Source organism: Lichenostomus cassidix, chromosome Z (genome assembly GCF_008360975.1).
Source record: "Lichenostomus cassidix isolate B80296 chromosome Z, HeHo_3.0, whole genome shotgun sequence".
Classification (NCBI taxonomy): domain Eukaryota; kingdom Metazoa; phylum Chordata; class Aves; order Passeriformes; family Meliphagidae; genus Lichenostomus; species Lichenostomus cassidix.
Window position 1 is genome coordinate 65,467,403 of NC_139511.1, and position 14,310 is coordinate 65,481,712.

At 55.3% G+C, this 14,310-nt stretch overlaps 1 protein-coding gene across 1 annotated transcript; it reads right to left on the reverse strand.

The window, feature by feature from the left end:
* Nucleotides 1-334: 334 nt before the first annotated feature.
* Nucleotides 335-14,289, reverse strand: LOC146425124 (non-lysosomal glucosylceramidase-like). The gene is made up of 17 exons (XM_085042637.1): nt 14,082-14,289; nt 10,172-10,263; nt 9,824-9,939; nt 9,515-9,733; nt 8,714-8,953; nt 8,246-8,348; nt 6,803-6,956; nt 6,392-6,517; nt 6,103-6,287; nt 5,661-5,765; nt 4,908-5,015; nt 4,285-4,436; nt 4,041-4,147; nt 3,755-3,897; nt 3,312-3,427; nt 1,350-1,541; nt 335-1,262 (listed from the first exon to the last, which is right to left on the reverse strand). The coding sequence occupies exons 1-17, from the start codon at nt 14,267-14,269 to the stop codon at nt 1,035-1,037; spliced, it is 2,574 nt and encodes an 857-aa protein (XP_084898763.1). The 5' UTR covers nt 14,270-14,289; the 3' UTR covers nt 335-1,034.
* Nucleotides 14,290-14,310: the final 21 nt, after the last annotated feature.

A 14,310-nucleotide genomic window follows, 5' to 3' on the forward strand; every position in this document is an offset into this window, starting at 1 on the left:
TCCAGCCCTGAGCAGAAGGAGACTCAATTTAGTAGTCAAGGGCTCCCAGCACTGTGGCTCAGCTGCTCCCCACAGAGGCCTTCTGAGGAACGCTCTCTCTTCTGCTGCCTGCAAGGCAGGATAAAGCCAGTAGACAAGCAAGAAGCAGGTCTTGCGTGGAGGTAAGGAGGCACATCCTGCTCCCTTTAGCAAAACTCCACAAGAGCCAGCCACCACTGGGGCTTGTCCCCTCCCTGCATCCCTAGCCCAACAGCACAACCCAAGAAGAAAAACAGGAGCAGAAAGTGTTTCCTCCTCTGGATTGGCCAGGTGGAAAGAAGACACTCAAGAACAATCAGAGTAGACAGCTGGACAGATTTATTAAGAATTTAAGTGATTTATCCCCTTCAATATGCTCCACTGCCTGCCCCCGGTGCCAGCAGGGAGGGGGCCATGGTACCAGACCAGGACCTGCTTCTTGGGCTCAGATTGTCACCATCCAGGGAGCCGGGTCTCCCCTGGGGATTGTACCTGCCACAGGCCCTCCTGGGGCAGAGCCAGTCAGTATGTGCAGTGTCAGCCCAGGACAACTACAGCATCCATGTAGTTGCCTGAGTGCACCAGTCCAATATCCTCACACACACTCACCCACACCCTTTGCTTTCCCTGCAGGACAGGTCCCCACCTCACCCAGCCCAATGACTGCAGGAGAGAGGTCTCCTGTGGCCCTAGGCAAGGTACCAACTGCAGTTTGGGATGGGTGAGGAACCTGCAGGCTATCAGAGCTCTGAGCGATGGGGCAGGGGAGGCACAGGCTCCAGCAGCAACTCCTTAACCCACCCCGCTCTGAGGAGACATCCCCTGCACCTCTGGTCCCCCCTTGTGCTCAGCATCAGCGGCTGGAAGGCCCCTGAGGTCAAGGGCATGTAGTGGAGGTAGGGAAGGAAAACAGCAATGTGAGTACTAGCACGGAGTGGGAGGGAAGGGTCCCTGCCTGCCATCTGTGGCCCCTTCAGCCCCTGGTGCACCCCCTGCCCTGCCCAGGGCCACGAGGCTCAAGGATGGGTGGGGTCCTGGGGGAGCTGTGTGGGTGCCAGTGCCAGGCCAGCGCGGCGCTCCAGGGCCAGCTGCATGCTCCAGATGCTGAGGGGCCGCATGTAGGCCAGCGAGCGGTACACCTTCTTCTCCCGATAGGCCTCTGGTGTCTGGAAAGCCATGCCCAGCTGTTCCCAAACCATCCGGTAGCAGCCCTCCGCCGTACGGAAGCCTTCCTCCACCAGCCCCTGCGGGAGAGGGAAGAGGACCATCAACACATCCATGGAGCACAAGGAGCACATGCTGGGGAATCTGGCACCAGCATCCCCACGCACCTCCTGGATCATGGTGGCAGCCAGAGCGTAGACCACGCCGATCCACACCTCGTTGGACTGGACGCTGGAGGTGTCAGGCACCCCGTCGGGTCTCATGCCATTTACTGCTCCCATGGTGCCACCTGCAAAGCTCAGCACGTTCTTCTCAAAGATGGTCTTGAGTGCGCTGAGAATGTGGCTCTTGGGGAAAACCTGGGCAGACAGAGATGGGCTCAGTGCTGCTCACGTGGACCCCTCAGGTTGGGTCTGTAGCAGGATTAAATTTTCCATGAGGAAAAGGGCAACACTGTTTGCTGGGTCAACAGCAACAAATTCCTTCCACAGGAAAATAACATGAGGAAGTGAAAAGCCTTTTTCCCCAAAGAGAGAAAAAAGCTCCCAAAGTACGTAACAGGGAGGTGCTGAAACACGTTCCACCTTCCTCCTGAGGAGGCTGACAAGTCATCCAACTAGTCCATCTCCAAAAACAGCTTCTCACCCACAGTCACTGGCCAAGCCCCTTTCCTAACTCTTGGGGTTTTGCTTTGGAGGCCTGGCACCACACCATCCTCATCTGGTTTATAGTCAACATTTGCAAGAGAGCAAAAGCCAGGAAGCTCATCAGTGCAGCCCAGGGACATGCCGGACATTTATTCTGTCTGGTGACACCAGAGCCAGGGGAATGGGATGACACCAGACCAGACCTTGCCACAGGAGGCTGAGCAGTCCAACCAGACAGCTTTGGCAGACTCAAAGCAAAAGCAGCAAATCCCATCTCTCTATGCTCAAGCCAAGTATCCTGGCAGACATTATTCTCCAGTGCAGCTCTGGAGATAAGCCATGGGGTGCTACGGCGATCAGCAAAGGGCTGGTGTGCCCTTCTCTGGCAGAAACTTTTGGGGCACAGTTTCTTCAGAACTGCATCACAGGCTGTTCTTACATCACATTTCTGACTTGTTCACTGACTTGCGCATGCAGCAAGGGCATGGTTATGGGGTTACCAACAGGGTGGTGCCAGCCAGGCAACAAATCAAAATACATGGAAAAAAACTATGGATGGTCGTAGGAGGAGATGAGAGGAATTCACCTGTCCCACCTGCAGTGAGCTCAGAGCTCACCAGGGAGCAGGGACAAGTGCCACTTTCAGCAGCAGGAGTCCGAGGCTGGGGAAAGGCAGGCCACATTCTGGAATGAACCACATTCACTGTGTCCTTCCCAAATGAGTATTATTACAGGAGGGCTGGCCAGATGCTGCCTGGAGCCCCAGGCACAGCTCCAATTCCACATTGGGTTAAACAGGAGGGATTGAGCAGGTAAAGGCACCTGAAGCTCCCCTCTGATTTACCAACAGACTATGACATGGTTTGTCACCTTCCCATGGACGAAGCCACTCCTCCCTTCACTCAGCAGAGGCATTTGCCTACCCATCTCCACCAGAAAGCTTTGCTCTGACAACTGCCCATGGGGCATAAATAACCCAAGGGTTGTCCACTGCCCGTGTTTCTTGCACGTATTGCAGCACCAGCAGCTGCTCTGACCATCCCATGAGATGTGAGGAGTCTGCATGCAATTCTTGTCCAGCAACTCAGGAGCAACAGTCTTTATGGCCCGAATAAGATGTAGCTCCCTCTGATACTCATTTTGGACTTTTTAGGTCACCAAATAACATGTGGCAAGTTTCATACATTTTTTTCTACCATTTTTAAACAGCACTTTGCCCAGAGCAAACCCCAGTGGGGCCAAAGCTAACTGAAGTTCTGTATCTCTGCTGTGTGGGCTCTCTGTGAGAGGATTTTCGTTTAAGGTGGATTCTCCTGTATCCATCCAACAGCCTCCACTGGAGTGTGCACAGTGGGAGAGCAGGCAGCTGCCCCCCACACCAGCCCTAATGTGTAACCCTCAACATGTGCCACCTCTGCTGCTGCTTCCCTCCTGCCACAGGTCCCATCTTACCCCAGCCACAGCAACTGCCCCTTCTCTTACCTCAAACTCCTCTTGGTTCAGACCACAAGCCCCAAGAAACCACTGCCCAGCACACTGGTCTGCCATGATGCTGCTGGAGGTGTCACTTCCACTGCTGTCATAATTGTAGTATTTTCCTGGAAAAGGCAGGGAACAGTTTAAAATCAATAGTTTAGGATGCAGGCTCATGTGTGCTGTCCTGACACATCTCCCTGTGTGTGTGGCAGAAGAACAGCTGCTTTTTCCACAAGACTCTTCCTCCTTTCCCATACCTGTTCCCTCCCTGATACCTGCTCCTTTCCCTCCACTTAGAGGGGCAGTATTTCCCTTCCTTCCCCCCAGCTTGGAAGGACAGTATCTCCCTTCCTTTCCCCATTCCCCACAAGTCTCCATGATCCAAGGAGGAGCCACCCCCCCTCCCAAGGGACGCATTGCCAGCTGAGCAATGGTGGGTGAGCACCCACCATTCCAGAGCATCCTCTCAAATGCCTCCTTGCCCTTCTTCAGGATGTCCAGGTATTTCTGCCGTATCACAGTATCCCCAAGCACCTCTGCCATCTTGCACATCATGCAGACAGCAGCCAGCCACAGCCCACCACAGTAGGCACTGCCAGAGGAAAAGGACGGAAGAATCAGCAATGTGGGACACCTCAAGAGTTCCATGACAAATAGGATACAAATTCCCAGATCTGAGCTCTGTCCCCACCCCACAGCCCCCATTGCCAAGCCCCACCTGCCTCTCTTGCTCACCTGGCTCCATGCACTACCCATGCATCGTATGTCTGGTCAGCAAAGCCACCATTTTCAATGAGTCCATCATTATCTGTGTCAAACTTCATCTCTGACTCCATCACAGCCTGTGAGAGAGGCAGGAGATGGTCACAAAGCCCTTACATCCTGGAAGCTCCTCATGAGCATCCATCCTCTCAGGAAGTTGCTTGGCTCTCGAGGGAAGTGGGACAGGGTGGTGCCCCACAATCTCATCTCCCAGTACCTGGCACACTGGCCACATGTCCTGCAGGTACAGGGAGTCGTGTGTCAGGTAGTAGTCACGGTACACCTGCAGCACAAACTTCAGGTTGAGGTCCTTCCAGTCAGCCGTGTCGTGCATCAGGTAGGCATTGACACGCTGCCATGGCTCATCAGCTAAACAAAGACAGACTGGGTGCAGCAGGGCAGCAAGCAACAAACATCCCTCCTCCTACAACAGGAGCAAGGACCCAAGGGAGCTGTGATCAAACAGCACTGAAGTACCCTGTGCCATCTCTAGCGAGAACAGCCTTGCTGCTACTTCCCTCCGTCTCCCTTGTAAAAGCTCCATGCAGCATGGTCTTCATCACCACCCCAAATCATCCAGCTTTCAACTCCCAGAAAACAGAATCATAGAATCATTTAAGTTGGAAAAGACCACTCAGCACTGCCAAGCCCACCAATGAACCATGTCCCTAGGTGTCACATCTACACTTCTTTTAAATACTCCAGGTATGGTGACACCACAACTTCCCAGGCAGCCTGTTCTGATGCTTCACAACAACAAACAGCATATTTCATGCATCATACCCATTTCCCACAGCTTGGCACCACCTCTTCCCCACACAGGTCTAACAGACCCCTTACCTGGGTCTCCAATGTCATGAGGCACCACATTCTTCATCTTCACCTGGGCTGTCTGGCCACACATCAGGTACTGCCGGGGCTTGACATCCTCGTTTAGCACAGTGACAGCTGCAGAGGACACAGAGCAAGACATGTTAGAAGGGCAGCAGGAGCTCCAGCAGAAAGGTCCAAGCCCAGGAACCAGCAGGGCCACCAGCACCAGCATGCCAGGCTGCCCTTTGGGGCTCCAGTATCACGGCCCTCTGCAAAGGGTTGAGAGGACAACACGCTGCTCCCCATCCTCCACTCAGAAGGAGACATGCCACTGTCACCACCCCCTCAAGGAAGGGCTGAGAAGGGACACCAGTGGGCTCAACCCTTCCAGAGCCCAACAAAGGCTGTGCTCCACACCCCTGCTTGGGCCACCACCAAGCAGCCACCAAGCCCAACCAGAACACCAGGGTCTGCACACAGCTCTGTGTGTCTGCTCTGCAAGGGGCAAAAGGACAGAGCTGGGAAGACCAGGGGCTCCCTCAGGGCAGGCAGAGCCAGCTGTGCACCCCCAGCATGGCACAAGGCACCCCCAGTGCTGGGCACAGAGATGCTGAGGCACCAGCATTGGGGGCTGCAAGTCCTGGGCACAGCAGAGCAGCAGGAGGGGGATGCTGGCTCCACAGCACAGATCTGTACAGCAGGACCTCTCCAAAATCCTCCATCTCTTCCTGAGGTGAAGCTCTGAGCAGACACCAAGGCAGGGTCACTGGGGACACTCACCAATATCATACTGCAGGCTGATCTGCAGCTTGGGCCACAGCATGACAAGAGCGAAGGAGGCGTAGAAATGAACATCGTAGGTGTTGTACATCCTGTACTCCTGGCCTGGCAGGACATGACAGATGGTCAGGGACAGGGGACCTGCCATGGGGAGGAGACAATGGGGGCAGGTCCTCCCTCCACATGGCCCAGGACAGTGGGATCCTTCCCAGCACAGGCAGAGGCTCCCATTCAAAGCAACTTTTATTCCCTGCATAGAGCACCAGTGACCTGGGGAACACCTCATGCCATAACCTACAGGGCTGCAAGGGGTTTTCCTGGGAACACCACTGCTCCCTACACACCAGAGTTTGAAAAACATCCCCATAGCAGGTTAAAAGCACATGGCTACAGTAATGGGAGGGATTGAGGTGAGAGATTCCCTGTCATCCCTGTGAGTTACCTTCCAAATAAGCAAACCTTCCGTACTCCCGCAGGACAGGGAGGAGGTGGGAGAGTCCAGCCCCTGCTGGCCCCTGCAGGTCCTCAGCACAGCAGTCTGGGGGCACCTCCATCCAGATGGTTCCCCCATCTGTCATGAAGTAGAGCTCATTGAAGAGGGCTGACTTGTACCAGGAAGGCAGCTGGCTGTGGGAAAGAGGGAAACTCACCCTCAGTGGCTGAGGTGGTGATAATCCTCCAGAAGCCAACCCCAGGAGGCCACTGGGAGAAGATGCTCTCATCTCCCATACCTGTTCTCCAGGATTGGATTCTGCCATGCTTCAATCTTCCTCTCCCACTCCTTGTAGTGTGTCAGGGCGTAATGGGACAGTGCAGGAGCAGCATCACCTTCACTGCCAAAAAACCGGGTGTATCGCCTGCCAAGTGAGGGTTTGGTAAGCACCCTGTGGGCTCCAGCTGGAAAACCCACAAGGACACCACAGGGTGACACTGGACTACAGTGAACAGCAGAAAATCTCAGCTGCTGCTGCAGGGGCACTGGGGAGCAAGGGCTGGGCAGAGGGTCCCCTCCCTCAGCTGGCAGGGCCGCAGCCACAGGGAGTGGGTGGCACAAGGCTCCCCACATGGTACACCAGTCAGGAGGGATGGAAAAGGGGGCTTTGGGGGCATGAGCCAAACACCACTGGAGACAGCACACCTACCTGAGGTGCAGCTTTTCTTTGGAGCCAAAGTAAACACATGGCATATCCCAAGACAGGGCCAATTCCAGTGTCTTGTGCCCATGGGCAGGCACCTTGCAGCTGGCACACACTGCTGCTGCTGTCACCTCCCCTTTCTCTGTTGGGCTGCTTTTACCTGCCAAGAAAAATTAAGATATTCTTAAGCAACCAAGGAAGACCTATGGGGGGTAATTGAAGTTCACACACACCTTGAGAAAGATGAGACTGTTCGGACATACCAAAGCCCCTGCAAAACTTGGAAGATACATCCCCAGGGTTTTAAGGGATGATGTTGCCCCAGGAAAAAATACCTTCCATGGGAGGAGTGGTTAACAGGATTCAGTCATCCAAGAACAGGAACAAATCAGGCAGGAAAAGCCACCAGGCATGAATGGAAGGTACAGAGCATCCCATGACTCTGTATCTGCACTGCACTCAGAGACACTGTGACTTTCTAGGGACAGTCATTGTTTCCAGCTTTTTGCAGGGTGCTTGAGCCATACTGGTATTTAAGAAAAGCCCTGAGGCAGCTTGATAATTATATGCTGGTTCTGACATGTGTACAAGGTAAACTCATTAGAGCAACATAAGCACAGATTCTGACTATGATAATGTCTGGCATGCATGAAGGAAAACCACATCCCAATAGCCTGGAGAGCTCTGAGTGCATCTAGGCAGGAACCTTATTTTTCTGAAAAAAATTACATAGTGAACACTTCATCTACATAATTTAAGCCTCAAGAAATCTTGCAAAGAGCCAGAGTCAGCATCACTAGTTTGTCAACATCATCCTTGTTTAAAAACTGACAGACATTAGGCAAATAGTCAGTCACCTTTTATGGCAAAAGGAAGGGAGCAGAAAAGGCTACATATATGCCACCCAGCTTCAAGGCTCCTCCCAAGGGAGTGAGCAGAGAGATGAGGATGGATGCAGAATTATCGAGGGAATACCAGAGATCTTCAGAGAAATGGTACAGTAGAAAAAGGACAGCAAATGATGGCAGCACTAAACCCCAAGCACTGCTAAACACCTCTTGAAACAAATTTGATGGAATACAGCTCATTCATCTGGCACCTGGAACTGCAAGAAGGTGGCTGGACAGCACCCTGTCTATTCAGCAGAAATCTCAGCTTGGTGAGCAACCACACACAGACTAATGAGATAATGGCATGTGTAACTGATATAGCCAAAACCAGCCCAAAAGTAGTATGAACAGCTTTGGGAGAACCACAGCAAGGACAAGCAACAGGAAGTTTGGATACAGCCTAAAGCTGGGAACAAGCCATAGCATCCTGGAGTGATTTTTGCCAACCAAGGAAGCTGGAGGAAGGGAACTCTGCCCTGGCTTGGGTGCCCAGAACCAGTGTGGTCATGCATTCCCCCTGCTCCCCTCCACCCATCCCACAGAGGATGGAGGGACTCACCGGTGGGTGAATCCAGCCTGCCATCCTGCAGGAGGTCCTGCCACACCTCTCTACCCAATCCTGTGGGATTGAAGGCCGTGAGATGGGTGACTCCCGTGCCAGCCTGGGGAAGGGAAGAGCATCGTCAGGGGCTGCTACTTGGGAGAAGAAGATTAATGCTCTCCACTCCCCAACACCACCACCAGGACGTCACACTCATTTCCCCAGGGTTGCCCAGCAACTCTGACTCCAAACCTGCTGCCCAGCAAGCTTCACCCTCAGCTGCTCTCCTGACCTCACCCCCAAAGAGAGTGCCCTCACAAAGGTCATGGCCCCACTCCTGGGGTCCAGCAGATGCTGAGAACCAGTGCCAGTCCCAACCCATTGCACACCCATCCTTTGCCAGCTGCCTGCAAGCAGCTCCCCCGCATCCAGCAGGGTTGCACAACCTCCTCAGCAGCATTCACACCTCCAGGGCCAGCCCTTTACCTTCTCCCGGGCAGAGATGGCCAGGGTGAAGGGGTTCACAGCCGGGCAGTGGTGCAGCAGGACTCCAGCAACGCGCTCTCCATCCTTCTGGAAGGTGAAGGGCTCATTCCAGTGCCCTCCGCTCCTGTCCTCCTTCGCTCCCGTGCCGTTCTGCAGGCTGAACATGATGGACACTTCCACGTCCTCATCCCTCCCGTTCTCCACCTCCCAGATGAACACTCCCACTGGCAGGCTGGAGTCCTGGCAGAGACACACAATGCTATCTACAGGGCTGGTGCTCCAAGGACCGCTGCCCAAGCATCATTTTCCCCTCTGCTGGGGACGCCACACAGGACACAGCATGAGCATCAGCACTAATAACTCGGTCGTGGGAGTGTGGTGCCAAGCTGAGGAGCAGCAGCAAGAGCTGAAGAATTTGGGAGGCAGGCAAGACAAAATTCAGAAAAGCAGCCCTGGGCAAGCAAACACCACGCCGGGCAGCAGAGAGACGGAAAGCGGCGTTTAAGGCTCAGCCCGGTGTCTCATCACTCATCTGCTCGGCAGGTTGATACAGGCTCACGTGCTGCGCTGGGGTAAGAGGAAGGTCAGACGTGTCAGCAGCACAGCTGCCACCCTCGCCTGGGGCTGGGAGCCAGCACGGGCACTGCGGCAGCTGAGGCATCCCTTGCTGCAATCCCCAGCTCCCGCATGGCTGCAGGGCTTCCCCTGCCTGGGACCATTGCTGAGTGCAAACACCGGGAAATGTTGGGAAAGCCCGGCTAATAGGCAGCTCTGCCCTCGGCGATGTCATCACCTCCTCACCTTATAGTCATGGGGGATGACGGGAGAGACCTGTCGGCAAGTGAGCACCACGTTCTGCCCCGGCAGCTCGTAGACCAGCCAGGCTCGGGGGTACAGCGCGTGGTAAAAGGCGTAGTGGCCGCAGTAGCCCCAGTTCCAGCCCTGCAGGGTGCTGGGTCTCTCCACGGACAAGACCTGCTGGTAAATTGTCTGCCCCTTGCACCGCAGGCACACCGTGAACTGCAGAGGAGAGGAGCAGGGGATGAGATCTGTCAAATGTCAGAAGTCTCAGCCACCCACACCACTGCTCATGCCCCTTGCAGACCATACCTGGTTGGCGATGACCGTTTCATAGTGGTAAAGGCCAGGGTTCAGCTGCCATCGGCAGAACTCACCCCGCCAGCCACGGGTGATGGTGCCTCCCCCAATCCCGCCCAGCGGACACCCTGGCAAAGACAACAAAAGTTAGCAACCCCATTCCTCTCCCTGGTGGAATCTGGCTCAAAAACCCTTCCCATGCGTCTCTGTGGGAGAAGGGGAGGACAATCAGCATCACTCTCACCTCAAAAGCTCCTTGACTCACTCATTCCATCTAGCACCCTGATGGCCCCACGTGAATCCCTGCCCATCCCACACACTTGGCATTGCACCATCCCAGTGCCCAAAATGGAGGCTGACCATAGATCTGCTGTAGAGGAACAGCACACAAGAGGTCAATGAAGGCAGGTTTCTTCTCTATGCGGGTCTTCTTGATCCACCACCTGAAGTATCTGCAAGGGAAGGAGAGGTATTAAAAAAGAAAGAAGCAGGCAACACCATCCCTTCAGTATCACTGGGCAGGATTGAGCAAAGGTTGAGTTTCTCCTTCTTGTAGAGACATACACAGGAACCTGTGTCCCTGTATCCAGGATACAAGGGGTGAAAGCCTCTGTCACCCATCTGGAGCACACATCAGTCAGCACACATGAACAGCCAGGGCTCAGGCAGCTCAGGACTGACTGTGAGAGCACAGTGTGAAAACAACTCGAGAGCAGGACTCCCAACTCATGCAGCACAGGAGGCTTTCCCAGACATCCATGGAGAAGTAGGAACGCACACAAAGACCACCAACACCTCCATACCTGGTACACAATGTGCTGCTACAGAAGGCCTGGAAGCAGAGGTACATGGCCAGAGAAGCCATACACTGCTCCAGGGACAATAGCCTTGCTCTTCAACCTCCACTTCCCCATTGCCATACAGTGCCACACCCCTATGCCACATCCTTAAGGGCAGAGGGCACAGGGCAGCCTTTCCCTGGAAGTGGTGATAGTTGCTGTCTGCAGCCAGCAGGACGCTGGGCACACCAGCTGCGCAGACCAGCACTCCCCATAAGATAATTTCTCACCCAAAGGTCTGGGAATCGAGACACCCAAACAGGGGCACACCTGCAGCTGGGTGTGCCAGCACCACTCCAGGCAAGAGAAGCAGGGCTGGGCTCCGAGTCAGTGCTTGTAAAGGACTGGCTTTTGCTAATAAACTGCCCCAAGTTAAGCCTTCTGTACAAAGACAATTAGCACACGGAAACCAGCTACCAGACCAGAAGCTGCTGAACTTTGCCCAGTAGTCAGGCAAGACCCAACTGCCAGCTCCTTGGCCCTAATTGCCAGGTGGAGGGTGGGGGCACGGGGGCCCCCATGGTGGGCAATTTCCCTGAGCTACCTGCAGACACCAATGCCATACTGCTGAGCAGGAAACCACCCCAACCAGGAGCACACAGCCTGTCCTGCTCCTGCTTTCACAGGATGCAAAGCACAGGCAATGAGCAATAATCCCCTGGGACATGTACCCTCAGGGGGGCGAGGCTCTTCCATGACACACCTACCACTACGCTTCCCCAACAGGAATAACCCACACTTGACTTTTTTGCTGCTCACTGGCATTCACCTTTATTCACCAGTATCTGAAGTCCTTAAATCCTTCTCAGGGTGAGATTTCTTGTGCTGCAATCTCACAGGACCTGATTGCAGCCTGCTCAGCACTCCTACAGACCCAGCTTTGTGTTTGGTTGCCTATGGACATTTTGCTCACAGCGGTTTAGGGCATGATGAGAACCAGCCAGTCCTGCATGACTGCCCTGAACCACGGCATGCCACTATCTTCCAGCTCTATCTGCTGCAACTGCTCTTCTCCAGCCTGCTCTTCTCCAGGTAAGCCCCAGTCTTACCCTGCCAAGACAAGGTTTTGGCAGTGCCCTCTCTCTCAAGGAAATGATTATTCTTTTTCAACCGAGAATCACGGAACCAACCCAGCTGCTTCCCCAACAGGCTTCTGGCAACAGGAAATAAGGTGCCCAGGCAGAGTGGCTGCAGCACAGCCTAGCGGGTAATCCTGACTCCTTGGGAAGGAGGCAGCAGATGGGTTTCAAAAAGCAGTTTTTCTGGGAGCACACAGTAGAAGTTTGGGATTTACTGCCACTGCCAGACTCATTCTACCATCTCAACAGCACACTCATCTTCTGGCAGCTTCTCCCAAAATCATACAAGCCAAGAAGAGAAGCCCAGTGGTCAATGCCCAATTGCTGGCTCTTAACAGCTCTGCCAGGGCTGCGGAATAGCCAGGAGAAAATCTGTGTGTTCTGTAGCACCACGAGCACTGTAAGGGTTGGAGGGCATTTCTTTCCCTTCAAATTGGCAGTGGAATTAAAACCTGTCTGAACATTACCCAGCTGATCTGGATTCATGCCGTGACCCCTCTCAGGACACATGAGCCACCTCTGTGCAAACCTACCTGCACCTCTTCTCCCGCCTTGCCAGCCCCAGCTGAGTCCTCTGCACAATCCTTTCTTTCCAGACATGCATGTCCCCCATGGTTCCGCTGATGAGCCCTGGTTAACAAAATATCCTGCCCCAGGGCTGTAACACCCCCAGCCATGCCACCTGCATCAAGGGCTGGTGCTGCAGAAGAGGGCACCCATAATCACGTTTAATTCAACACAGTATCAACCCAGGATGTGGTGGCTCCTCTGCAGGTCCTGGATTTCCTGAGTTGAAGATGTGCAGTGACCTGGAGGTGCTCCTGGTAGCTACGAGCACCTGCACCAGGTGACTATGTACTTGATGCACTAGGCCATGACAAGTTTTGAGACCACCCCTGGCACAGGGGCCAGTCACCATGAGTCATTCAGGAAAGGGCAGGCCAATCTCCAGGTCTTCAAAGATCCCTGCACCACACTCCGCAGGACTGCGCGCCAGGTTCCTCTCACAGCACCAGTGCCCAGGTTTCCATGAGCTGGCTGCCCCAGCCAGGCAGTAACTGAGGTGCCCACCAACGCCTGGAGCATGCAGCCTCCCATGCTTCCTCACATCCCTGAATCAGCCACCCTTTGTCAGCCAACAACGCTGCCCCTGGGTTTCAACTCAAACCCACATAGGTACTTCTCATTACCCTAACACTTTCTCTCCTCTGCTCTTCAGGCTGGAATCTCCTTGCAAGGAAGCTCTTGTCCTTGCAAAAGCATTATGAGATGACAAGCAAATTACCTCCTAAGCTTGAACAGGAGAAGAGGCAACAGTTTGCGCTTCTTCCTTTAAAAACCTTTTCCAATGACTGATACAATCCACTTCCAAATTCCATTGAGAACAGGCCAGGAGCAGCCTCTCCAGGATGGCTTCTCCTCCCTGCTCACCCCACCAGAACTTCACGCTTTCCCACATGCTCAGCTCATCCCAACCTGCCGCGGCAGCTTTTCCAGCAGCCTTTATTTATCTCCAGTGCATGACCCAAGCTCTCCCTTGCCCGATGCTCAGGCTTGCGCCAGGGTGTCTCAGGTCAGACCGGCACACCGTGCACCCCGAAGCAATCCAGTATCTGCCCTTTCATCCAGCTTTGCAGGAACCAGCCTGGCAAGCAGCAGCCTCCAAGCACACCAGCAGAAAATGGAGACAGGAGACATAAATCCAGCACAAGGAAATAAGTGACACCGTCACTGGTCCCAGCGTTCAGGCTGACGGGTGCACAAACACTGCCAGCGCTCGGAATCCAGCTATAAAGGTTAAAACAACACTTTCGCTTTCCACGCGTGTTCTCCATGGTTACTTCCAGCTCACCCCAACGCAAAGCCGGGAGAGGTGCCCCGTTCCCAAACCTGCCGCAGCACACACCTTTCCAAACCCCTCCCCGCTGGCCCCAGTTTAACCTCCAGCTGCCAGCACTGGGGACGATGCCGGGGAGGATGCGGCAGCGATGAGCCCCGAGGGTGGGAGATGGGGGTCCCCAACCTGAGCGACGCTCCCAGTCCTGCCGGCTTTCCCCCGTTCCGCGGAGCCCGAGCGCCGGGTGCTGCCCCTCGGCACGAGTGCTCCCAGCGCCGGCGCCAGGAAGGGTGGAGGGTGCCGGCGGCTGCGGGCGGCAGGAGGGCGGCTCCCGCCAGCTCGGGGCCTTCCGTGATCTGCCGGCCTCTCCCCTCCGTACACCCGGGACACCGCCGGTGCCTTCCCGGGGCGAGCCCCCCGCGGCACCGAGCGGCTCCACCGCGACACTGTGTCCCCCGCGGGACGCCTCTCCCCCGTCCCGGTGTGTTCCCGGCCCGCTCCATCCCCCGCCGTACCGCAAGCCGAGGCCGACGTGCCGCAGGACGTCGCGGAGCGGCACGTCCCCGGCGCCGTAGGGCTGCCGCAGCTCCTCGAAGCTGTGCGCCAGGCAGACGCGCCAGCCGGCCACCGCCACGCCGCGGCCCCGCGCTGCCCCCTCGTAGCGCCGCATCAGCGGCCCCTCCGCCGCCTCCGCTGTCGCCATCGCCGCCCCCTGCCCCGCGCGCGCCTTCTTCTTCACTGCCC